At 43.8% G+C, this 24,816-nt stretch overlaps 1 protein-coding gene across 3 annotated transcripts in view; it reads left to right on the forward strand.

Annotated features, from left to right (window-relative positions):
- Nucleotides 1–207: 207 nt before the first annotated feature.
- LOC108795470 (reticulocalbin-1-like) overlaps nt 208–24,816 on the forward strand; it is a 29,028-nt gene continuing 4,419 nt past the window's right edge. The window contains exons 1-5 of one of the 3 annotated variants that reach the window (XM_018566732.1): nt 208–229; nt 10,009–10,207; nt 17,014–17,207; nt 21,672–21,847; nt 23,114–23,174. In XM_018566732.1, coding sequence (XP_018422234.1) covers nt 208–229; nt 10,009–10,207; nt 17,014–17,207; nt 21,672–21,847; nt 23,114–23,174 — 652 coding nt within the window. Of the gene's footprint in view, nt 230–8,702; nt 8,766–9,964; nt 10,208–16,769; nt 16,964–17,013; nt 17,208–21,671; nt 21,848–23,113; nt 23,175–24,816 lie in introns of those variants that run through there. The other 2 variants (XM_018566731.1, XM_018566730.1) reach the window with 2 other exon arrangements.

The raw sequence follows: 24,816 nt of genomic DNA on the forward strand, positions 1-24,816 counted from the left end.
TTATCTCTTTAGCCACTTCTCTTCCCTTACTTTTTCATACAAATTAATTCCCTTTCTCTTCCCTTTTCTGAGCTTCATTCCCCTACTTGTCCATCCATTTCCTTTCCTTTTCTTCCTTCTTCTTAATCTTTTAACAAGGAACTATGGGGCTCAAGTATTAACCTTCTGCGCAGCATAAAGCTGGATTAATGCCGTTCGTGAATTCCAATGCTCCTCCTGTATATAGGTAGCACAGAAGGGCTATATGTGCCTCTGTCAAAGCAGCTGGGTATCATTTTGTTATACTGCAACCCCCTACACCTATAGATAGAAATCATCCAGTTTCCATACATCACCTAATGTTTTAACAGGAATCCCACTCTAGCAAATCTGAAATTGCTACGGTAGTTGCCATCTGTCATTCTGATCTCATCCGATGGCTTCAGTACTCTTTAAGTCACTGACCTGGAACAAATGTCTCTCTCTTCTATGTACTGTAAAATAATAAATGCTTTTCCCACACCAAAGACCTTGAAGCACCAAAAATGGGTGACAGCCACTGTGCAATAGAGCCAACCTTGGACAGCAGCATTGTCACCCTGTGGAAAGGGTAGTGTTATATACACTAGCAAATTTAGGTGGACTTGACTAACAAATTAAAGACTAGGAATAAGCTCAGGTTCAGACCACACCCAGTCCAAATCTGAGCTCCTTCAAACAAGTTCCTTCAACTGGGGAATTCCCTGCCCGAAGCTGCAGGATGCAGTGATGTCATTGACCTTACACATCCATATGCCTATATTTGGTCAATTTCATTGACCTAATATGGCCACGTGGCCATATCCAGTCAGCACAAGCATCCTGTCCCTTTGTTTGTGCAGCTGCAGGACAGGGAATGCCTCAGCCTGCAGCTGATTGGGCAGGTGGCCCCATGTAGCTTCCGGGTTTTCAGGGGCTCAGGTTTTGTCCCTATTAAGGACAAACCAGCAACAATTTTTATTTTTTTTGTCCTTTCCTAATTACTATATATCAGTTGTTCCCAACATTTTTTTTTACCCCTTGGCAGTCAATTTGTATATATTGTACACCTTAGTAGGGGTGGGGCAGAGCTAATAGTGAAGCATGTAGCAAATGCCACTGTGTCAGTGGAATGAAGAAGGGAGCTTGGAGACTCTGGGGTTTTTGGGGCACTCTGGTTTGGAGGGCTAGGCATCCCTTCATGATGGGTATCTGGGCCATGGAGGATGCAGATGGAGTAAAGGTACAGTCTGGTGGCTGCAGCTACACTTTCGGTGCTCCATGGAAAGTGTTCTGGAGGGGATTGGTGCTGCAGAGTGAAGCAGGTCTCATCTGATGAAGGCAGCTTAATGGACTGGTGGCCAGTGCAACCCTGAGGAGAAGTGGGTTGAGCAAATTCTGGTGCGACTCACGGATCAAAATCTCTGTCTTTTTCATGCCAAATTGCAGAGAGCAGAATCTGCTCTTAAGAGAAGCAGAGTGCACATCACTCAGCTGTGGACTAATTGAGGTGTTGGCAGCCAGAACTATAGAATGAGTGGCAGAAAATGTAGCCACAGGATTACTCTGCACAGAATTTAGTTCCTGGTTCCCCACTGCCACAGTCTTTTTCCAAAAATATTCGTACCCCAGGTTGGGAACTGCTGCTATATAAAGTTAACAGTGCAGTTAGCCTTGTTACCACTAGATGTCACCAAAGTTTGACATTATATAAAAATGGAAAAGCAAGATTATTCTATTGAAATGACATGCAATATATACTATAGGTGCCGCTCATTTCCACTGCCAGGAAACACCATCCACTTTTGGAGTGGGCAGTATTTATAGCAGTGGTTCTGAACCTGTGTAACCTCAAAATCCAAATTTGTCCTTGGTCATTAAGTCGCGACCCAAGACACACCGCACTGGAACGAACGGCATTGGAACGCACCCGCAGCCCACCCCACCTCAAGCTGACACTCGGCGCCGGGCAGCATATTCTGAATGGCTGCTCAGTGAGAGAACTGACAGTGCTGTGTTAGGGGGAGGCTGAGGAGCCTCTAACCTAGCGTAGTGTAAGGCACGCAGCGACCCACTGAACACAGGGTTATGACCCACTTTTGGGTCGCGACCCACCAGTTGAGAACGACTGAGTTATTGAACCCCTGTGCATTAAATAATCTGGACCGTTCATTAGCTACCATGAATGTTGTTCCATGCAAACTACCTTGAAGTGGAGAGAAACAGGACACCTCTAACCGTATAGTCTAGTATGGCTAGAGTTACACCCTTGTTATTAGTGCTGATGATGCACAATCAGTGTGTGTGTGTGTGTTTGTGGGTGGGTGGGGGATGGGGGGTGCTGGTGGAGAGTGATGCTGCTATTAGCCAGGCTGGGAGATGTGTAAAAGCTCTGCATCTAATGTGCTTCTAATATTCGGTCAAATGCTTTCATTATCTAACTGTATAATCATGGTGGAATTTTGTTATTATGGGCAGTAAAACGTTTTTTCAAGCCTAGCTTCAGACAAAAGTTTGAACATTTTAAATATGGTGGCTAAGAATTGCAATCTATGTCAAGTTCTTTTTGCTGGGCAAAGTGAGACCAGAAAATCTCTTGAGCACATGCCACCATATGGGTGGCCACAGATGGCCTGTTCGATAGAGTTATTATTTAACAAGGCTTATAGGAACTGAATATATATGAATGATATCTCATGTACCTACTTCACCTCCTATAATATGGACAAGTGAGATTAAAAAATAGCATACCTCAGACCAGAATACTGCATTCTCCCAAATATGGCCCAATCAAGGCATCTCAGAGTCTTTATGGAGAACTTTAATGGACAATGTCTCTTCAAAGGTCAACTTCCAACCCACTTATCTTCACAGTGCTCCTCCCACCTCATTGCTCCATTGGAACCCTTGGGGAATACCCAGTGCCTTTGAGTATGGGGGAGCCGAACAGTAGGAATGTTCACTTTACTTACTGTACCAGTGGCAGGGTGTCACAGTGACAAGAAGTGGTAGGAACACCAGAATTAACACATTTAGGAGGTGCTGGGATTCCAATGCGTATTCCATTGGTTCAAATCTTCAAACCAGTTCACTGCCTCAGTGAGCACTCAGAAGCAACTCAAAGTATAAGCATACAAATGGGTGCCAAACCGCAAAATGAAATATGCCTTAAATTCATGCCTTCACATGTGAGGGTATTACAAATAACTGAAGGCACTTTGAACTCTTTCATGTTGCGGTTTGGCACCCATTTGTATGCCTACACTTTGAATAGGAAGTTTCTCCAATGGGGTGAGAGCCAACAACAAAAAAACTCAATATTAGTAGAAGAGGGAAGGGTTATAACTGTGGCACTCCAGCTGTGGTGAAACTACACATTCTATCATGGCTGCCAGTGTCTTGCAGTGCCACAAAAGCTGGGGTGCTGAGGTTGCCTATCCATGGCTTAGTTAGAGCCTGTCTGTTTTATTTTTTTATCAGTGTCTGAGCCTTCCTGTCATCCTGACCTCAGTTCCTCTAAATTCTTTACCTTGTGTCACAGGGACAGGAACAGACCCTCCAACATGGTCCATCCCACAAGGTTAAAAACACATATCTTCTGAACTGTATTCATTTTAATCTAGCAATGTATCTCTTTTAAGTGCAACTCTAGGGGCATACTTTCCTACCCTTTCTCTCCTTCTCCAGCAATGGCCAATGAAAGCTGCCCCTCGTTTCTCCGTCAGCTGGCATCTTTCTCCACTTCTATTGGTTCTCGGCTTTTCTCTTATTACATTGGTTGGCTAATTCTGATGTAACTTCTGCTAATTCCTGGCATTTTATATGCCAAGGATGAGCTAGGATGTAAACACTGACCATGCACCACAGGTTGTGTATTCTATTTACAAAATTGCTAGGAGAGAGGGGAAGGGTTTTAAAACGTTTGTTCTGCTCTGCTCTGTAGTAAATGAAGCCCCATGGTACAGGATTATTTATATGTATCATTAGTACTTGGCCAGTATTTTGCTGAACTCTATGATTAAGCTTTTTTTTGGGGTGAAATGCATTATCTATGCTTGGGATACTTTGAAATGTGAATGTTGCATTTGCTTTTTTGAATGAACCAATGAAAGTATGAACCTGTTCTCAATGTTATTAATAGAAAGTGGACATAAGTTTTTTTTTTTTCAAAAGAAAAGGTGACAAAAACTGATAACAATGTACACTATGGAGAATGGGCCAAAGGATCTTCAGGAAATGGGAGGAACTCTTCACAATAAGGTCACAGACACTAATATTACCCACAGAATTTCTGACTCTATACCCTATCACTAGACTTAAAAGTCTTATTTCAATCGAATGCCATTGTGTACTTTGATTGCACTTTAGTAGTTTTTCTTATTTTCCTCATAGTGAATGTTGTCTATCTGAATGCAAGAGAAATTGTCCATGTGCAGAATGAAATCTGTTTTCTGTTGTACAAATAAATATTATTTGGGGTGACATGGACATGCTTTTTGCCTAAAGAATTCGGAGATTGCAATTGGTCCAGCAACATAACATGGAGCACTAATAACTGGTATGGGGTAAGCCGAGTACAGCCCAGTCAAGAAGATGATGGTTAGGTATTGGTTGACAATTCAGTTTTTAGCAGAGGTGAATAATTCTTGGGTTAAAGCAAATGTAAACCCTTGCCTGGCAGTCTGCCATAGCACTGTGTGTTCAAGACAATTGTAATATTGTATTTCCATTTAAATACTATTTTCAACTTTTTTGCCTCTCAGCGTTTCCGATCTACTCCAGTCTTTTCCAGCCACTTTCTGTCATGCACTTACTCCAGCATCAGCTGCACATCATTGATCTGGACCAGCCTTCTGACACTTAGGCTAGACATAGATCTATCAATTTTCTTCATTCAACCCCCCGGGCTGAACCAAAAAAATTGACCCGATTCCTCCATCAACACAAACAGCGTGTCGATTGAGGAATCCCGCTGTTTACATTGTATTCTGACAGGTGCCGTCGACACCTGTCAGAATACCCGATCTAAGTGGGCAGCTCATTGGCTGCCAGCTCTGATCGATCGAAAATTTCCCAGCCGGCTCCTTCGATCAGCTGATCGAGGAATGCCGGCTGAAAGGGAGCCAACAGCCCCATAACACTGTGCGAATTTTGGCTGGCACAATAAAAGCCAGCCGAAATTCGACCAGTGTATGGGCACCTTAAGAATGATAGACCATGCCTATTTAATGTGTGTCTCGGCAGGACCACCTGTAGCCTCCACCAGGGGTGATTGTGGCAGGGTGACAGCACAGGAGCACTACTAGGAAACAGTTGTCACCCTGTCACAGGATGTGTTTGAACCAGGTCCTCCATGGAAGGATAACTAAGCAATATTTTAGTGAAAGCTGCAGATGTCAAAAGTTAGACTTGGGGGTCAAACATTAGGAGGTTACAGTTGACCTAAAGTCAAAAAGTGAAGATTTGCTATGTTACAGGGAAGGTCTAGAAATGTTAATTTAGTTTGACAACTCAAAGTATTACCAGTGCTCGTCCCCATCCTCTTCAAGGTCCTCTATGAGTTTAGAAACTGCCCCATTATCACCAAACCATTTATGCCAGGGGCATCACTTGCTGTTATTGGGGTGTTTATTGCCTTTATACTGAACATTACCTGGGTGCCAAGTGTTATGAGGGCTTCCCTTACACATCTTGTCCAGCACCTCCTGGAGTTGGAACAGAGTATACAGCATGGGTGCCTACAACTGGACCAGAGGCAGCGAGGTGTCAGCAGACCATCTGGAAACTGGAGAGAATGGAGGCCAGAATCAGCAACAGCCAGGCAGCCAAGAAAGCAGGACATCCAACAGGTAGCGAGGTCGGAAGACAAGCCTGGGTCAGACACAGCAGAGGTACGAAGGCGGAAAGCAGAGAGCGTTGTCAGGGTACAAACCGGGGTCAGTAGCCAGGCATAAGGATATAGCATAGTAAGGCAAGCCAGGTCAAAACACAGGAAGGTAATACCCAAGTTAGGCCACAGGTAGCAGGATCTGCCAACCACTCAGCAACTCTCCTCAGTGGTGCTCATGTTTAAATAGACCATCGGGCACCAGTGGACGCAAGCATGCTCTTTCTTGCTCATGCGCTTGTGCATTAGCCAACACAATCCTACACGCAGATGTACGAGCCAACATTGATCTTTGCCACGAGTCATATCCACGCACATATCTCTGGGCACAGCCGCGTGCTCAACCTTCCTGTCGCCCATACGCATGCGTAGATCTTCAAGCATAGCTGCGTTCTTGTTTTTCCTGACGTACTCAATATGCGTACATTCGTTGAGCTGAGTTTTTGTAGTTCTTGCTGGCTGTAAACACAACATGGGCCTTGTTTATTCACACAGGAGTTAGAGCACAGCATCCAGCTGTCCCTCTTCCCAGTTTGCTTTCGGCAGCTGACTTGTCCTGTTTGCACAGGCCATGTGCATTTATCAGCAGTAACCCACATGGATTCTCAATGGATGCCATGGAGAATTTTCTAGAATCAGGCCAGCAACAATATAATGTACCTGGATGGAGGCTAAAGTAAGGACTGGCACTTCCCTTACACCTCTGGTCCAAACATCCCGGAAATGGTGGACAGGGGATGAGAGGATACAGATTAGGGTTGCCACCTGTCCAGGATTCATCCGGACAGTCCAGGTTTTGAATGCTGTGTCCGGGTTTCATGGCATGTCAGGCAGACAGGGACAACCAAAGTTAAGATGGGGCTGCTGCCCTGCCCCCCCCCACCCCCCACCCCAATTTATATATAAATGGGTGGTGCTATTTACATATAAATAACCCACTACTCATTCTCCCAAAAAAATATAAAATATAGAATATGTTCAGGTTTCGCTTGAAGAAAAGGTGGCAAACCTAGTACAGATTAGCCTGGGTATCGAAAGTCCAATCTGGAGACGACCACACCTCTGTTGAAGTTTCTGAAGAACATCCTGGCTGTGGAAAGCTCTCGGGGGCATCTGTCCAAGACCGAGGTAGGATGTCACCGAAGAGTAGAGCTGCAGTGTAGTCACAGGATGCAGATCAAACCAGCAGCTGCCAAGGGCACAGGAATAGTGGGCCAGGGTGCTGCCCACGTATAGTCAAACCCAACAATGTGTTGGCTGCATATCACTACATTTGCCCATGTATTTCCACAGATTAATGCTACTGCACCATCTGCTAGACAAATCTCTGTTTGTTCTGAGGACCACGTTACTATAATTTATTGCCCCCTCGGGACTATCAATATCCACACCCCATAAAAACTCTGCTATTTCAGCCATCCCCCCAATTTATAACCTCCTTAAAGGAGAACTGTGAGGTCAGTGCTTTTCACTCACCTCATAGTTCTAGCCGACCTGTGACAATGAGACTGTCACTGTTCGGCTCAGTAGATCGGGAGGTGAGCGAACACATAGCGGCGTTCGCTCACCTCTCGATCCTGTCACGGCTCTCTATTACTAAGGGTATAACACAGGCCATGGATGCAAAAAGCAAGGCCCCATCTAATTTCTACTATGGGGCATTATGGTTTATAATTGCACCACTGCAGTAATGGTAAGTGATCTCTCATCGCCTCACCAAGGGCAGTTCCCAAAACATATCTACCCTCTAAGTTTCCTTTTAAAGTCCAATTAGCTAAATATATTCCAGGTGCACACTAGTGATGGGCTCGGCCGTGTTCGCCAGGAAGCTGACAGCGCCAATCACAGGCACGGAGACATTTCCCAATCTCTGCAGCTGCGGACCGGGATAATGTCTCAGTACCTGTGATTGGCGCTGCGGCGCTGTCATCTTCCTGGCGGGCTCGGCACGTGGAGCTGCGAACACGCCCGAGCCCGTCACTAGTGCACACAACAGAAGGTGTGCCAAGTGTTATAGTTTGGTTTCTTTCAAAATGAGCCACGACTTGAAGTCAAAAAGCCTGTCCCCTACCAGCATACTATAGGGAAGGACTCTTGCTCTCCATGTGGCTGCAGTGGACTCTGCAGAAGTCTGACACATCGATTGCTAAGTCAGAGCTCTCTAATCACAAAGAGCTTTCCCTATTGCAGAGCTTTTGGTCTGACTCAGCACGGGGCATGACTGGCCTCTGAAGAGAGACTACTGCTTCCACACCCAGGTGCAGGTTGATTGCAGGTAAAGCTTTTCTACTTAGGCTGCGGCTGCTTTCTAAAGAAAATGATACGATATTGAACACCTTTTGAATTGATGCACCTGGAATGTATTCACATGATGTGGGGGCTTCGGGGCACATTTTAATGAATAATATAGGAGAATGGAAATGGGAACAATGTTCTACTAGTCACATCTATTTAACTGTGCCTATCCATTGAATCAGAGGCAGCTGAAATCCATGCATGCAGCATTTGACTTGTAGCTCTGAAGCTGTTTGGAAGTAAAACTTCTCACTGCTGAAGAGCTGTTCTCCATCACCCTGGCAGCTGAATATGCCAGGTTGCCTAGCGACGCACCCACCAGTCCCATCTCTGCGCGCTCCCGCGCTCGGCACGTCTACACCCAGCCACTCGTACACGTGCTCGTGTCAACGTGGCGAGCACCGGCCTATCAGCGCTCAGTTCCCAGTCCAGAACCTTCTGCATACCCGCCCATTAGAGGCGGGCTGTATTCTAATTAGTAATGACACGCCCCCTTTACGCCCATACGAGTACGACCATTTAAAGGGGCAGTGCGCTATATACAAAGTGTTGATACTGAGTTGGATACTTGGAGTTCCATGTCTGGGTAAGTTTCTGCTGCGATTGGGGGATGCCAGTAATGCCATGACAGCTTGCTTGGTATGTTTGACTAATAGGATCACAAAAACTGCTCCCTAGAGGCACATGTCAATGGGAGATGCAGTTTTTGGGCTTTTGCAACAAATGTCAAACTTGCTGACAGTTACACATCCTCTCCATTGTTCTGAATACTTATAAAATAATGATCTCTTGGTTGGGATGTGTGCTCTGGATACTCGGACTACTCATTTTGCAGTATTTAATAACATTGCATGCAATGGAAATTGGCTGAGAAATACATTTCTGATCTGGGATTGGTTATAAAGCCGGCCATGGACATTAGATGAAGATTGAATGGAATAACTGACATGAATGAGAGCAGCCGATGCATAGAGGTGAATGAATGGGTGAGGAGATTATCAAAACTGGTTCAGACCCATGCCCCCCCCCACCCCCTGGCTGGGGGATCAGACCCATGCCAGCCCCAAGATTAATGATTTGGTTGTGTCATCTGAGATCCTTATCTGGCCAAATTTGGCATTAGTGAGCTTTTATCTGTCAACAGATCGCATAATCTGAGCCTAAAAATATTTATGTTTTAAGGATAAACATAAATAGTTATAATAAATAATGTTGTGTTTTTATATATTTTTGTAAAGTTGGAGTAAACAGATTTGCTTGGCCATATAACAAGTGGCAGTATGCTGGGATTTGTAGTTCCTCCTATGAGCCCCCATTCACACCTGAGCTGAGTGTTTTTCAGGTGATTTAGAAGCTGCTTTTTACATGTTAGTTGTGGGGGAGGCGGGGGGGTTGCACATATTTTAGCGTTTGTTTTAGCCAATGGAAAGCTAGTTACTAGGAGAAGGAGATGGTTGTTAGATGTACATATATGTTCAGTTTCCAGGTGCTCCCATTGGCTTATATGGGGTCCACAATTCATGATTCTGCCCAAAAAGAAGCCTCCAGTGACGGGCAACACAACGCTCAAGTGTGACTGGGCGCCATTGAAAATAATGGAATTCTTCAGTGAGAGTGTTCATGTTCTGGGAAACACACTCAGGCGTGAATAGGGGCTTAAGATGAGACGAGTTCAGGTTGGAAACTGATGTTCACCTGAACTATGATGGTTGCCCTCTCCGATCTGATGGTCAGGTTCGGGTCCAGCTGTGCTTGCTAGTAATGAATAAATTGTGATTGTTCCAGGTCCACCTCTGCTGGAAGGATGAAGACGTTGAGCGTTCTCTTAGCTGTGACTCTTTGTTCGTGGTTGGTGACTTGTGTGCCAACTCAGGAGAAGAAAGATCGCATCCACCACCATAAAGACTTGAGCGACCACAAGCACGATGACAGCAAGGACTTCCAGTATGACCACGAAGCCTTCCTGGGCAAGGAGGAAGCGAAGACATTTGACCAGCTGACCCCAGAGGAGAGCAAAGAGAGACTGGGGTAAGGAATTGGCATTTATCATGTTACAAGGTTGAGGGCATTTTTAAGGTCTTTTCCAGCATCCGTATGTAGTGCACGGCAGTCTGCGAGGACAAGGAATTGTGATTTCCAAAAAATCACAGTTAACGTGAACATGTCCTAGTTCAAAACCTCTTTAGGACTCCTGTACATGGCCACTGTTTACCTGTGTTTGATGTGCGTTTGCACAGAAGGTTCCCATGTACATCATTGGTACAGTGGATTACCGTTCTGCCTTTGACCCGCTTTGCACTGCATTTTTCTGGGCCCAGCGTGTCCTATTGGATATGATTGCATTGCAGGCAAAGTAGGTCATGCACAACCCTCTCGTGCAAAACACCATCATCTACACAAGCCCTAGAACGAAGAGCTCCTCCCAGAGGAAGCATACATTTCTATTGCAGCCTCTGGCAGTTGAGGAATTATCAGGCTGCATGGCCTACAGAGCCATTCAGGCCCTTCCTCAGCCCATACATTTCCTCATGCTGGCAGATCCTTATAGTGGAGTGTACATTTCCATTGCAGTCCATGGCCACTGAGGAATTTCCAGGCTGCATGACTTTCAATGCCATCCAACCTCTACCTTAGCAGCCTGGGTGTCATGGACAAGCCCCTAAATTTCATCATGCAGGCAGATCTTCAGAGGAAGCATACATTTCCATTGCAGTCCATGGCCACTGAGAAATTTCCAGGCTACAGGACCTCCAGTGCCATCCAGCCCCTTCCTCAGCAGCCTGAGTGTGGAGGACACCCCCCTAAATTTCATCATGCAGGCAGTGATATTACACAAGGCAATCCCACAATTCAAAGTTATGTTACTTCAAAGACTGTGCACATTCTGACAGGTTTATGATGCATTCAAATATAGATCCTGGTTTGGCCTTTAAATATTGTTTTTCAATAAATCTTAACTGAAAAAGGATAGGTGGGGAATGATACAATGTCAATGTATCGTGCTGCCAAAGATTTTATAGTATAAAGCTGGATACACACTATACAATCTCTGAATTTACAATCTCATTTAGATCTACCATCCGCTATGTAGTGCAAGGGCCTACCAGAATGGACACACATTGAACTGATTATTTAGGGTTGTCCCTATGTTGCATAGTTTTGGTAAATGTAAAGGAGTTTGTACTGTCTGGATTGTATAGTGTGTGGCCAGCTTAATAGTACAGTACTTCCGTTTTGAACATTACTGTCATTTCCAAGGACAAAAATTGATGGGGAACTGCTATGATGCTTTGGGCAGAAATTGCTTGTGTGCAATTGGTGTTGAGCAAGCATGATCTTGTACATCAGCAAATACACTATAAAAATCAGAATTCCCCGAGGCAGTCATGGTTCTCGTTGTTCATTTTTCTACAGTGGAATTTCTGCCTCTTCTAGACTAGTTGGAGAATATTGTTCGCTTAGTGATTCATAGAACCGGACTGATGTCACGAGTTCACCAGGACTTGCCCGTTGACATTTGTACCGACGTGTTAGGGAAGGCTTTTTAAAAACTGGCGTACATTTGGAGTTGTTGCCCATGGCATTCCAATACCTTGGTATATTCTAGTAGGGAAATGGGTTGCCCTTGGCACTTTTATTCCTTTAGAATAAAAACAGCCATGTGATTGGACATCTTTTAATAAGGCGAACGTGCTGTATCTGATAGGAATCGGTCACAAATCCTCTTTTATGGTCTCCATACATCATCATCATTACTCTTCACACTAAACCCTTTGCCTCGAGTAGAGGCTCAAATCTATAATGCCTCCCAGCAGTCAGTCAGCGGGGCATGCTGGGACTTGAAGTTTCCTGAATTCTTTTACTTTAACCTTGGTTCACTAATGGTAAACCTGTAGTGAGGAGTTGTAACTCTTCTGTGTATTCTAGCAGTTTGGCTATGGGGTGTGCGAGCAAACTGTACAGAATGCAGCAGGATCTCCTCAATCAGGCTGAGATGGACTGATTGCCACCTCATCTTCCTCACTGCATGCATATAGCTGACATGTGCTGTTCACTATTAGGAGTGCAGAGCCTTGAGGTGCAAAGTACAGTAGCTGAAAGCAGCCAATGAGAACTTGTTTTTCTGAGGCCAGAGCAGTGACAGGTTAATTCTGATTCATCATTCTGGGTTATTGTAGATTACTTTTATAGTTTTATTAATACGCCTTATTAAAGGAGTATGACTAGGGAGTTGGCTGTTTAGATGAGCCATTGATCAGATGTGGCCTTTTAATGCATTCCAGATGTGGAACTAATATTGTATCTAAGGTGTGCCCAGAAAAATGTCCCCCTTTCTTTTTTTTTTTTGTTTGTCTGACATTTTTCTTGAAAAATAGCAATACACTTCCTGGTATGTTGGGGTGCCTAGACACTCCTATACCTACAGCCCCAGCCTGTGAGATCACCTAAGGCACTGCTGTCTTTGACTGCTAGTCTATCTTGCTACTGTGCCGCTCAGTGTTCTCCTTGCTGGAGGCTCTAACAAGAGAAAGCAAAGCCCTGCCACTACCAAGATGGCCACCTCCACACAAAGTACATAGCAAAGCATGGTGAGTTGGTAATGGGAAAAGATCAACTGTTGGGAGACCACAGGCAGTACTGGTGACTAGTCCATTGTCCCTTGCCCGACTTTTTTTTTTTTTGGGTACAGCTTCCAGAGGTCAGTCATTATTTATAATGGGGATGACACAATCTGTAGGGTCTTGCAGCGTACACAGAATCCTTCATATCTGCCCTCCTTCCAGAGGAGCTTACAAACTAATGTCCCTGCCACTGTCCTACAGACATGCACATCATACACGAAGGTCAATTTGGGTAAAAAAAATGTGCCACTTTTCAAATAAGTTACAATTGTGCGAAACCTGATGGATCAGCAAATGCAATTTGGTTGTGTTTCAGGCAAATAGTATGCCTATTTCTTCAATAAACACCATTACATTCATCACCCAGGGATCAGCCGATGGATGGATCTGGTAGCCATATGATTGTGAACTAGCTAACAGAGGCAGAAAATCTGCTGCATGAAGCTAAGTGTGATACTACAGCGAGGTTCTTTGCGTGGTCTATGGAGGCAGAGAGAAGCTCTGATAGAAGCACTGTACTGGAAGTGTATGTGTAAGCCTGCCTTCACAGAAGGAGGTACATTGTAGATTTCCCACCCTATACAGAGCCTGGGGGGAGTCGGAACATTCCAGACTGTTAACGTGGCACTATCCACTTCTTTTTTTGTATCCTTCAAGAGAAGGGAGGGGGGAAGAATAGGAAGTGTTTGAACAGGAAACCATCCCAGCCCTGCTTTTGTTTCTGCATAAACCATATGTCAGAAATTCCTAGGAATCCCAATGGTCTGCATACGTTTAACAAATTAAATTTCATTTATTGTTTTTTTATGATAATGGAAAGCAGAATTCAAAATAAATGACTTGAGTTGACCATAATGACCACATTGAGGTTTAAAGGGGTCTGTACACCCAAAAATGATCTCTTCTGTATATGTAGAGCCTTGTATACATGTCAGCTCTTTAGATTGTTATATCTTGGGTACTTCAGTAAGTTAATTCCTGCTCATTTCAAAGTGTAAGCTCTCACGGGCAGGGCCATCTTAAACATCTTGTCTTGAATTGTAACTGTAATGTCTCCTTTTTGACACATCACAGCGATTTTTGGTCCCATACACTTTTTTGTTAATGTGAAACGCCGTGAAACGCCTGGAAACATGCCTTTCAAGTGTTTTTGTGCATTTTGTTGCACATAGTTTCCAATTGAAGTCTATGGGACCAAAAAGTGCTGTAATTTGCCAAAAAAAGTAGCTCATGTACTTTTTTCAGAGCCGCCCGCTTGAGCAGCAGTGACGCAACACTCGGCGCGATGCTGTTAGTTAAAAAAACCCAACACTGACAGCCTCTACAGCCCCGCCGCCCATGCATGCTGCGGGTGGCAGAGCCGCAATAAAGTCAGTGACAGCTGTATGTTCCCGCGGCGGCTGTGCAGGGATGTACTCTGTCACCAGTACCGCGGGTGGGAGAGGCAGGGGGGCATTTGCCATTCTTAGGGCTGTATCGGTACTCATACTATCTATTTGATGGCATTTCGTGCTTGTGCCTATTTGCCTCTAATGATGTCAGTTAGCAGTTGGTCATTTTATCGAGCGGGAGTCCAGATCCTGATTTTTCTAGCGTAGGATTGTTTTTAGGGATGCCATCAAATAGATAGTATGAGTATCAATAGTATGAGTGCTTGTGAAAATGCCCAGTATTGGCACCGATACGGCCCTATATTGGTGTAATCCTAGTTGTTTTCATTTAACTGTCACTAAGCAGATGTACACTTACCATTAAAGTAGTATTAAACTCTCAAACGTTTTTTCAATAATGAATCCAGATCAAACAAATATACATTGCCCAGCAAAACATTGCTTTACATTTTTGCCCAAACACTTACAATCATCATGTTTCTGAACAGCTGCTTCCATGTCTTTCAGCTCAGCTTCCCTGAACTTCCTGTCCAGTATAAGATCACAAAGGACAGTGCAGACTCCTGCAACTGTTCTTCTACTAGCTTGGAGGAGGGAGGAAAGGGAGCCAGAGGGGAGGGAAGTAGCTTGATTTGCTGTTTGTGGAGACACACACAGCTTACTAGCGCACACACAAGGGTGACTGCATAGCACTTTGCTTGAGAAAGGAGTCACTAAAACTTTTAAACATCAACTAGCAGCATCCATTGTAAGTGATTTTCTTCAGCATTTGAAATGGCTTAAAATCCTTAACTTTAATATCACTTTAATTGTAGCAACACGTTGCTACACACACTGTAGTGTTCAATTTGTATAGTGTGTGTGTGTGTGTGTATACACACACACACGGCAGAGGTAAGCATGCAGTTTACAGTTCCGCTGCAGAGATCTCTGTATTCTGCAGAGCTGTCAGCAAGTGATCTCAAGTCCATGTAAGGAGATTGGCAGAGAGAGGCGAGGTACAGCCAGGCTCATGAGGATTATTAATTCAATTCACTTTACCTCTGTGCTTCATGTTCATTTGTCAAGCTGAGACTAATCTAAAGCCAAAACCTTTTCCTTCTGTTTAGATAGCGTAGGGGAGGTATACTGTAACGTTCTTGGGTTTTCTTTTCCCCCATTTGTGTCTTAGGAAAATTCCCTTCACTTTCTGTCCTGTACACTCAAAAGAAGTTAGACATCTTTCCAATGTCCCCCCTTAAACAGTTGTTAAAGGAACAAGGGTACCCATACGAAGATTTCCCCTTTTTGTTGTTCTGGTGGCAACTCACAATTTTGGATTTACCCTTTCTTTCATTCTCCGTCACACTGTGATCAGTACAACTAGAGAATGTGAATCTAAGGAAGGACACGGGAACAAAGAGTCCAAAGTGGGGATTGTTTTTTTTAATTGATAAAATTGGGTATCAGCAAAAAAAAAAAAACAGTCAACACACTTTGGGGGCCAGATTTCCACTTTCTTCAGGGCTCAGGAATTTTGACTGTGCTTAAATGGGAGTAGGATAGGCAGATACCAGAAGGTTATGCCAGGATTAATAAGTGCAGCACATGAGTGTTGCTGAACCAGAGCATATTGATAATTCAATTGACCCTCTAAAAAAAATTCTATTCAGCCAAGAAATGCTGGCCAGATAGGCCTAGAGCGCGGACCCTGTGGAAGCAAATGCTGGCCAGATAGGCCTAGAGAGCGGACCCTGTGCAAGCAAATGCTGGCCAGATAGGCCTGGAGCGCGGATCCTGTGCAAGCAAATGCTGGCCAGATAGGCCTAGAGAGCGGATCTTGTGCACGCAAATGCTGGCCAGATAGGCCTAGAGAGCGGACCCTGTGCACACAAATGCTGGCCAGATAGGCCTAGACAGCGGACCCTGTGCACACAAATGCTGGCCGGATAGGCCTAGAGAGCGGACCCTGTGCACACAAATGCTGGCCAGATAGGCCTAGACAGCTGACCCTGCCTCTGAGAAATTACAGGAGGCTAATGCCAAAAGTGAATCTGCTACATGGGCTAGCTTTATGGGAAAAAATGCTCTTTTGATTAACTGCATAACTGGATTTTATGTACTTTTAATTTTTTTTAATTAATGTTCTGAGTTCTGACTTTAAGTGATTGTTTACTCATGAAAAAATAAAATTAATACTACAGCCTGGAAGCCAGCAGCATTGGGTGCATACCCCCATTCTGCAACTGCAACCCCTAAAAAGCCTATGCAAATAGTTTTTCTGAAGTCTTGATATGCATATGGCTAGGCATGGCCCCTGTATGCAAGTGCCGGCCCTGCTAATTGGCTGCTTGGGCCCTTAAGTATTGAGTGTCACCTATGCCCCATACCCAGAAATGATAGAATTTTTTTTTTCTCGGTTATAGTGACAGATCACATTGGCTTGGGAGCATTGACAAAGTTGACCTCTCTATAGTACCCTCTAGCATGTTCTGTCTTTTACAAAGCTGAAGCATAACGCCCATTTATTTTTCATGAGTACAGAGTCACTTTGAGATCATTGCCGAAATTAATCAATGCAGTTTTGGTCCATTTCAGGAAAATGGTCGATAAGATTGACAGCAATAATGATACCTATGTCACGGCGGCTGAACTCCTGGCGTGGATTAAGTTTGTACACGGGCGCTTTGTCTCAGAAGATGTAGAAAAACAAATGGCGATAGTTGATAAGAACCGTGACGGCTCTGTGTCTTGGGAGGAGTACTACAAACACACCTACTCCCATCTGATAGGTGAGACCCCTTTCCAATCTCTTCTAATGTGTCCCTTCTTTCTTCTCCAGGAAGATAGTCGATAAAATAGACAAAGACAAGGATGGTTTAATTACCAGCCAGGAGCTGAGGGATTGGATCACGCGCAGCCAGAACCGTTATATCTATGAGAATGTTAACAAGCACTGGAAGGATTATGACAAAAATAAAGACGATAAGATTAGTTGGGAAGAATACAAATCTACCACCTATGGGTATGCCGCAGGTAAGGGAATGATAGCAATGCCTGCGCCATCCTCTCTCCTTTAAAACTGCCCTTGCTTATTGATGTTCTAGTAAGCAGCCATGATCGGGAAGACTCATTTGCATGACTTGCTCTGAGCTTATCTGCTATTGGATGAATGGACTGTCCCTCAAGCTAGTGCTGTTACAACCTGCTTGGCTATTATACTTGGCCTTGAAAACTGCCTTCATTATTAAAATGATGCTCATAATCCTTCTGCTCTTCAAAAATTGTTTTATATCCTGTTCCCTAACTTTTCTCCTATATGTTCTTCAGTGTGACCATGATCCATTCAAGTCATCAAGATTCATACTATACCATTCAAGTTTTTGTACTACATACATGTGTATATTGTTATAATGGCTATAACAATGACTTTTCTAGTCAAATAACCACTGGAACTATTAATATAGGCAAAGAACTAGCTGCTGTGGCTGTTCTTTGTTCAGTACAGCACTCACATTGTCTCCAGCAGCTATACCCATTGACCCAGTTGGGTTTTTTCAGGTGAACCTGTCCTAATCCTGTGCCATGACTGTAGATCTACGTTCATCCATGGTGTCTGCACATTGGCTTCCTTGGCTCTTTTCCGGTGCAGTTGGTGAAAGGTCTCATTCCAGGCTTTTGCTTTCATTCTCTTATCAGGCTACTGTAAGGCGGAGGGGAAGGTTATGCGAGTACAATGACAATGGAGCTGAATGGTTGATTGTAATCCTGTATCAGAAATAAAGGATTGAAGATAAACTCGATAATGGGGTTAACAGGCTCCTTAAAGCAAAGTTGTGCGTTGCCCACGCAGGGCAGAGAAACAGGTTTCACTTTATTAAACATTCACTTTAAAGTGTATTTCAACTTTTGCAGTCAAGTTTGAGAAAACCCCTCTGTACAGTATGTTTGTCATATGTTCCCAATCACACAGCATAGTAAAAAAAATTTTTTTTTTTTATATTTACCGTTTTAAGATGTGGTGTTGCAGCAGGCAACATGGCTGATGCCAGGTTTTTCTGAGCACCTTCACAATGATCTGTCTTTACGAAGAGACTTAAGCTGGCCATACACTATGCAAATTTTGTCCAGTTCAATAATTGGTGAACTGGCCAAAATGCGCACAGTGGGTGCTGCTGTCGGCACCCTTTTGGCAGGCATCCCTCATACAGCTGGTTGGAAAATCTTCGAACGAACAGAGCCGACAGCCAATGAGCTGCCATCTCTGTACGGGTGTTCTGCTAGCAGCCGCTGTCAGAATACAACGAAGATAGCGGGAGATTCCTTGATCAACACTTGTAAGCATTGATTGAGGAATCTGTTATATTTTCTTTGTTCAGCCTGCAGGTTGAACCAAGAAAGTCTGTGTGTGTGTCTGTGTGGGCAGCTTTAGGACTGAAATTTGAGGATTGTGTTTCTTTTAACTTCATTAACATTTGAATAGAGAAGCCAGGCCTTTAATCCTTTAAACCACAGCCCCTCCTAACATTACAAAGAAGGATCAGCAAATAGAAATTTTAACCCTTAAGAAGTCAAGAAACCCTAACCCAAGTAAAAGCAATTTAAACTGCAAGAAGCAGGTTTTTTTTTTTTTTTTTTTGGTTATACTTTGTTGAATGGGAACATGATACAAATATAAAATGGGCGTTCTCCCAATTTGGCTACAAAAGTGGAACTGCACTTTAAATCAGCCGAATAAATTTCAGGTGCATCAAAACATGTGTTCAAAATATTAAGCCTGAGTAGGAAAGCCTGTCCCCTGGCAGCATACTGTAGACAAGGACCCTTTCTGGCTGTGTAGGAGCATTAGTCTCTCTGCAGATGTCCAACACCATCTACTGAGTTGGAGCTAGAGCTCTTATTCATTAGGGGAGACTGCAGTGACCACTACTTCCAAATAGCCAGAAAGGTTTCTTCTCTACAATATGTTGGTATGGGAAAGACTAATGCTTGGCCTGTGACTTTCTAAAGAAAAATTACTGTAATCAGCAATGAGCTATGGCTCCCCAATAGGGCTGCAACAACTAATCGACATAATCGATTATTGAAAAAGTTGTCAACTTTTCCAATAATCGATTAATCGGCTTCCGATCAGTTGACCCTGTTCACAGCTCCACACACGCTGCGCAGCTGCACCTCCTCCCCACCTCACGCTCGCCGCTGCCAGACCCGCTCGCATCCACGCTCTTTACGCCGCACCTCCTCCCCGCCTCACATTCACCGCCCACCCACATCCACGATCGGCACAGGGACACGGGGAAATGTAGTAAGGAGGAGCAGGTATGGGGGATGACAGCCGCCGACAGGCAGGCCCGATCTCAGAAGCAAGTTGCTGGAAGACTGCTCAGGCAAGCCTGCACTTTCCCACACATGGTGCTCTATAATGTATTGCTGGGATTTGTATTCCTCTATAGCTGATGGTACATTGTGCTGTATATTATACATGGGAATACAAATCCCAGCAATACATTATACACTGTATGTATAATGTATTGCTGGGATTTGTTGTATTCCTCTATAGCTGGTGATATTCTGCACTGCACTGTATAGAGGACTACAAATCAAGGAATATTACATTATACAGCGCAATGCGGAATACCACCAGCTATACAGGAGTACAACAAATCCCAGCAATAGTACATTGTACAGCGCAACGCAGAATACCACCAGCTATAGAGGACTACAAAACCCAGCAACAGTACATTATACAGCGCAATGCAGAATACCGCCAGCTATAATGTACTATTGCTGGGATTTGTTGTACTCTATAGCTGTTGATATTCTGCATTGCGCTGTATAATTTACTATTGCTGGGATTTGTAGTCCTCTATAGTCGGTGCATTCTGCATTCATTGCTGTATAATTTTACACTTTCCTTTTTCACTATATTGCACACCACACTATATTTTTTTATTTTTTACTTCCACCGCTCCAAGCTTGCTCCTGTGATGGAGTGCAATCTCAATACAAACTAGTAGTCCATCACTGGAGCCATTTTTTAAAATGTATTTTATTGTTTATCCGATTAACCGATTAATCGGCTAACTAATCGATTTTGAAAATAATTTGGATTGGGTGACAAATTCTTTGGCAGTTAAAATAGCCCGTATGTATTTCAACTGCAGTTTTCTTCTCTAAAGGGAAAACTTAGTTTTCTCTGAACATATATTTTATAGTTCTTGTTGTGTTCACCTTTTAAAGGAGTATTGGGATAGTAAAATGTACTCTTCTCAATAGTTTGAGCAATTGTGTGACACTGTCTGTCACATGCCGGCGGCTCTAAGTGAGCGATCACAAACCGCTGATCACTCAGCTCATGATCTAGACTACCAGTCATCGCTCCCTGCAGGATTCGCCCCTCCAGTCTCTGTTCCTCCCGTGCTCACTGGAGGGATAGACGGGGAAAAGGGAGGGCACAGCTGGCCTCTGGTTCTAGAGAGGCAGAGCCAGTAGTCAATCAGGCAGTGGGGTGGATCCCGACAATATTGTTGGGATCTTTCCCGACTGCAGTGCGGCTCTGTGTTCGCAGGATATAGCAATATGATAGTTCTCTTTTAAAGCCCGATGGAACCTGTCTTTATTACTGTATTGCAGCCAGTCTGCAGAGACAAAGAATTCATCAAATTTATTTTTTAATGTACACGTTTGCCACAAGCTTTGTTAAAATTCTCTGTGCTGGTAGCATGCTAGAGAACCAGACCACTGCACTGTGTTGAGTGGATCAACATTCCCTGCACAGTGCTTCAGACAACAACGCGAACACTTGCTGAGCAGAGTTGTTCGGAGAACTGTGTAGGGCAGGGGTGGGGAACCTCCGGCCCTCCAGCTGTGGTGAAACTACAAATCCCATGATGCATCTGTCTCTGAGAGCCATACCTTTTGGCTATGAGAATCTTGCAATGGCCCATGGAATTTGTAGTTTCACCACAGCTGGAGGTTCCCCACCCCTGCTGTAGGGGATATGTGGGATCAGTGAGCTCTGCTGAGCAGCGTTCTGGATCTCCAGCTGCCTTTTAACACGCATTTAGCTGCACTTCTTTATGCTTTGCTGCTTTTTGTGTGTTTTTGGTGCAAACTGCAAAAAGTCCAAAAGTGTGTGTATGTGTGCGTCGGTCACACTAAAAAGCAGCATTTTTTAATAATGCTGTAGCGTGAATCCAGCCTTGCGCTAAATTTGCTCAGGCATGGCCATTATGAATGGTTATCTGTAGTATCTACACTGTCTGGGTTTTGAAATATAAACTCAAAATGCCAAAACTATTTATTTCTACTACTGAAGACTCTGCACTGGTTGCATACATTTTTATTTGCTTGGCAGTTAACCTACCCACCCTTTTATTCCCCCCCCCCCCCCTTCCCCCCCCACAATAGTCTTAAAGGAGAACTTCTCACAATGTACATAAGAAGCTACAAATAGTCAGATAGAGTCCCCCCCCCCCCCCCTTTCCTCTCCTCTTCTAGATGAAGAAGCATTTTACGATGTAGTTGACAAGGAAAGATACAGACAGATGATGAAACGGGATGAGCGCCGATTTAAGCAAGCAAACAAAGATGGTGACTTGATTGCCACCCGGGAAGAGTTCACTGCATTCCTGCACCCAGAAGAGTTTGACTATATGAAGGATATGGTGGTCACAGTGAGTACCTTGCTTGCTCACTTTACAGAAGGAAATGCACATTTAAATTATTGGCTAGGTTAATTAGTGGAGCCTTTCACACTTTATTTGCTTTGCCAAACTCGTCATAGTCTTGATGAAGTTATCACCAGACCGTTCATTTTAGCAGTCTTCCCATAAGATTATATGTGCATTTAGGGCCGGTTCACACCACAAAGTGCGTTTCAGAGCGTTCGGCTTCTGGAACGCAACCCGGCCGCCTCCCTGCATTCAGGTGTGGGAGGGGGCGTGGCGATGCATTGATGGCACCGCAGCCACACCCCCGCCCGCAGTGCAGATTGCACTGGACCAGGACGCAGCCACTAATGTGCCACGCGTTCGGTGTGCAAGTGATCACACTGTGGGCGGGGGGGTGTGGCTGCGGTGCCATTGACTGCAATGCACCACCACACCCCCTCCCACCCCTGAACGTAGGGAGGCGGCCAGGTTGTGTTCCAGAGGTCGAATGCTTTTCAACGCACTCTTTGTAGTGTGATGCGGCCCTGAATACCCAAGACTTCTGCATTTTGGTTGTAATGACAGCAGCTCGAGCAGTCTCGGAGCTGTCATTTAAATGATGCTCTATAGTATTCCTCTTTACTCTTCCCCCGGCAGCTACATAAAAGGTTATATAGGGAGGGGCAGAGGAGCTGTGCCAGCAAAGACAGTCCAAGAAGAGGAGAGGACTATGATGTAGCAGGAGGTAGGGGGGAACGGTGCCTGTGGCTAGGAGAATCTATCTAGTTTTGATGGCTTGATTAGAATTCACTAGCAAGTTCAAAGGCAAATTGCAAGGGAATAAAAACCTTTATGGAAAGGAAATCTGCTAAAAGTATGCATTTAAAATGCTTTTTTTGTGTGTGCTTTTAAATACATTTTATAAAGTTGGTGCCAGGGTGTCTAGAAATATTTTATTACCACAGTCCACTGCCAGAATACACAAACGCAGAAATTTCTTCTATGAAAAGTATTGGTTCAGACTAACCAGCTGGTGGGCATAAACTTTCTGCCAATTGCTGTAGTGCCAGTGAGGACCTGAAGATAAACCAGTCTGGGTTTCATTAAGCCCGGCAGTTTTACTTTAGTTCAACGTTTCACAGCACAGAGTGGAAAGGTTTGACTTTTAATGATATGCTTCTTTGGTGATATTGCATAGAGGAGCATAAGCATAGTGATACCCCAGTCAAGATCTTGGTCAGCAGCCATTGCTTATGTTTGACTTTAATGTTCTATATTTTGTTTTTGCAGGAAACCATAGAGGACCTAGATAAAAATGGAGATGGTGTAGTGGACGTTAATGAATACATTGGTAAGTTAGGACATTGTTTGATGCTAATCTATAGAACAGCTAAAGAGAGTTTCTGAGATGCCTGTATATGTATCCACTGTATTGATGACTACTGATTATCCTGGGCTTGGTGTGAACCTAGTGTCCCCACACCCTCCTTCCAGCCCAGTTGCAAAAGGTGCACTCCCTAGCCCAACAGCTGTGTGTCAAAAGGGGCTAAGAAATGTCACTGACGCTATTTCGGAACTGATTGTGCCGGGAGAGAGGGGTGAAAGTCATAGTTTTGAGCGGGCTTAGCGGGTTCCCACCAAGCCCCATATAATACCTATTGAAAACTAAAAGATAAAAAGGTGCTACATACTGCAGTATAATACTGCAGGATAAGAGTTTTGTACACTTGGCACAATTACTATAACTAAAGTCCCAAAGTGTATAGGTTCCCTGCATGTTGAGGGCCCAGTAACTCCAGCAGAGCACTTGCATCACTAGTCGTAATGTTAGCTCTCACACAACAGCAATTAATTAGTTTTGTAGGTCATGGATCCCATGTGTAGGTAACTTTGCTACTGAAGGAAAGTACTAGATTGTTTCAGGGTTGTAGATAACACTTACAGATAAATCAGTGTAACTTATCTTGTATCTTCTTAAAGCTTTACTGGTTAGTAGTAGTGGTGGCAGGTTTATATTGTTTGACAACCTGATGTAATCTGTCATTCTAATGAGAACTGTATGCTGTGAAGATGTGTCTATGGCTGGACCATTATGTAGCAAGCAGCTTCTTTGAAGTGTAACGCCACGTTTGAGAGAAAACAACCCCCTCTGGGTGATTAATGTACTTTGTTGCCGATTCCCACCTTCTGTTCTGAAGAAAAGGCTGCATGTCCTTTCCAAACTGATCCCTGAATGGGAGAGTCGGGTTTATTATAATCACCTGGTGTTCGAATAAGGAAGTTGCAGTGCCTAGAAATGGTTAACCCTTACGGAGTATCTCCTCAAAAATATAATTTCTATGGAACGGGGTGGCTTAAAATTTACTTGTATCTTTTAGCGTAGACTTCAAGAAAAATCTGTGACAATCCACCTATCAGAAAATGACATTCTGGGCACATTCCATACACAACTGTGTATAGACCACTTCCTGGTTGCCATATTACATTGAATGTTTTGTAACCAACAGTGGCTTCAGATTGAAATTAAAAGGTAATTTAGTTTTTTTTAACATTAAATTACAAAATAGCTTATGTAGCAATTTCATATGCACTACCGTGATATATATATATATATATATATCTCACACACACAAAAGTGCTGAGGGCATGGGGCTCTGCTCCATAACTTATACATTCATAGAAGTCTCCACACAATTCTTTAGTTTTATTTTTATTTTTTTTTCTACGAAAGTGGAGTTTCATTTTAAATACCTTAGCTTTCGTACCTGTACACCCCCCTATGGACCAGAGCAATGTTTACATTTCCACTATGGGCCTGTTTATTCGACAACAACTTTCATTACTTAAGATAACAAAGTAATACATGTATTGTATTTCTTTAGAACAAAAGGGCTTTCTTTTGATAGTGTCTTGCAAAAATGAGTGAGGTTTTTTTTATGCAATCCATAGACAAACTGTGAAAAGAGCATTTTTTTTTTTTTTTTGCTTTTTTG

This window comes from Nanorana parkeri, unplaced genomic scaffold (genome assembly GCF_000935625.1).
Source record: "Nanorana parkeri isolate BGI_ZX_2015 unplaced genomic scaffold, ASM93562v1 scaffold970, whole genome shotgun sequence".
Classification (NCBI taxonomy): domain Eukaryota; kingdom Metazoa; phylum Chordata; class Amphibia; order Anura; family Dicroglossidae; genus Nanorana; species Nanorana parkeri.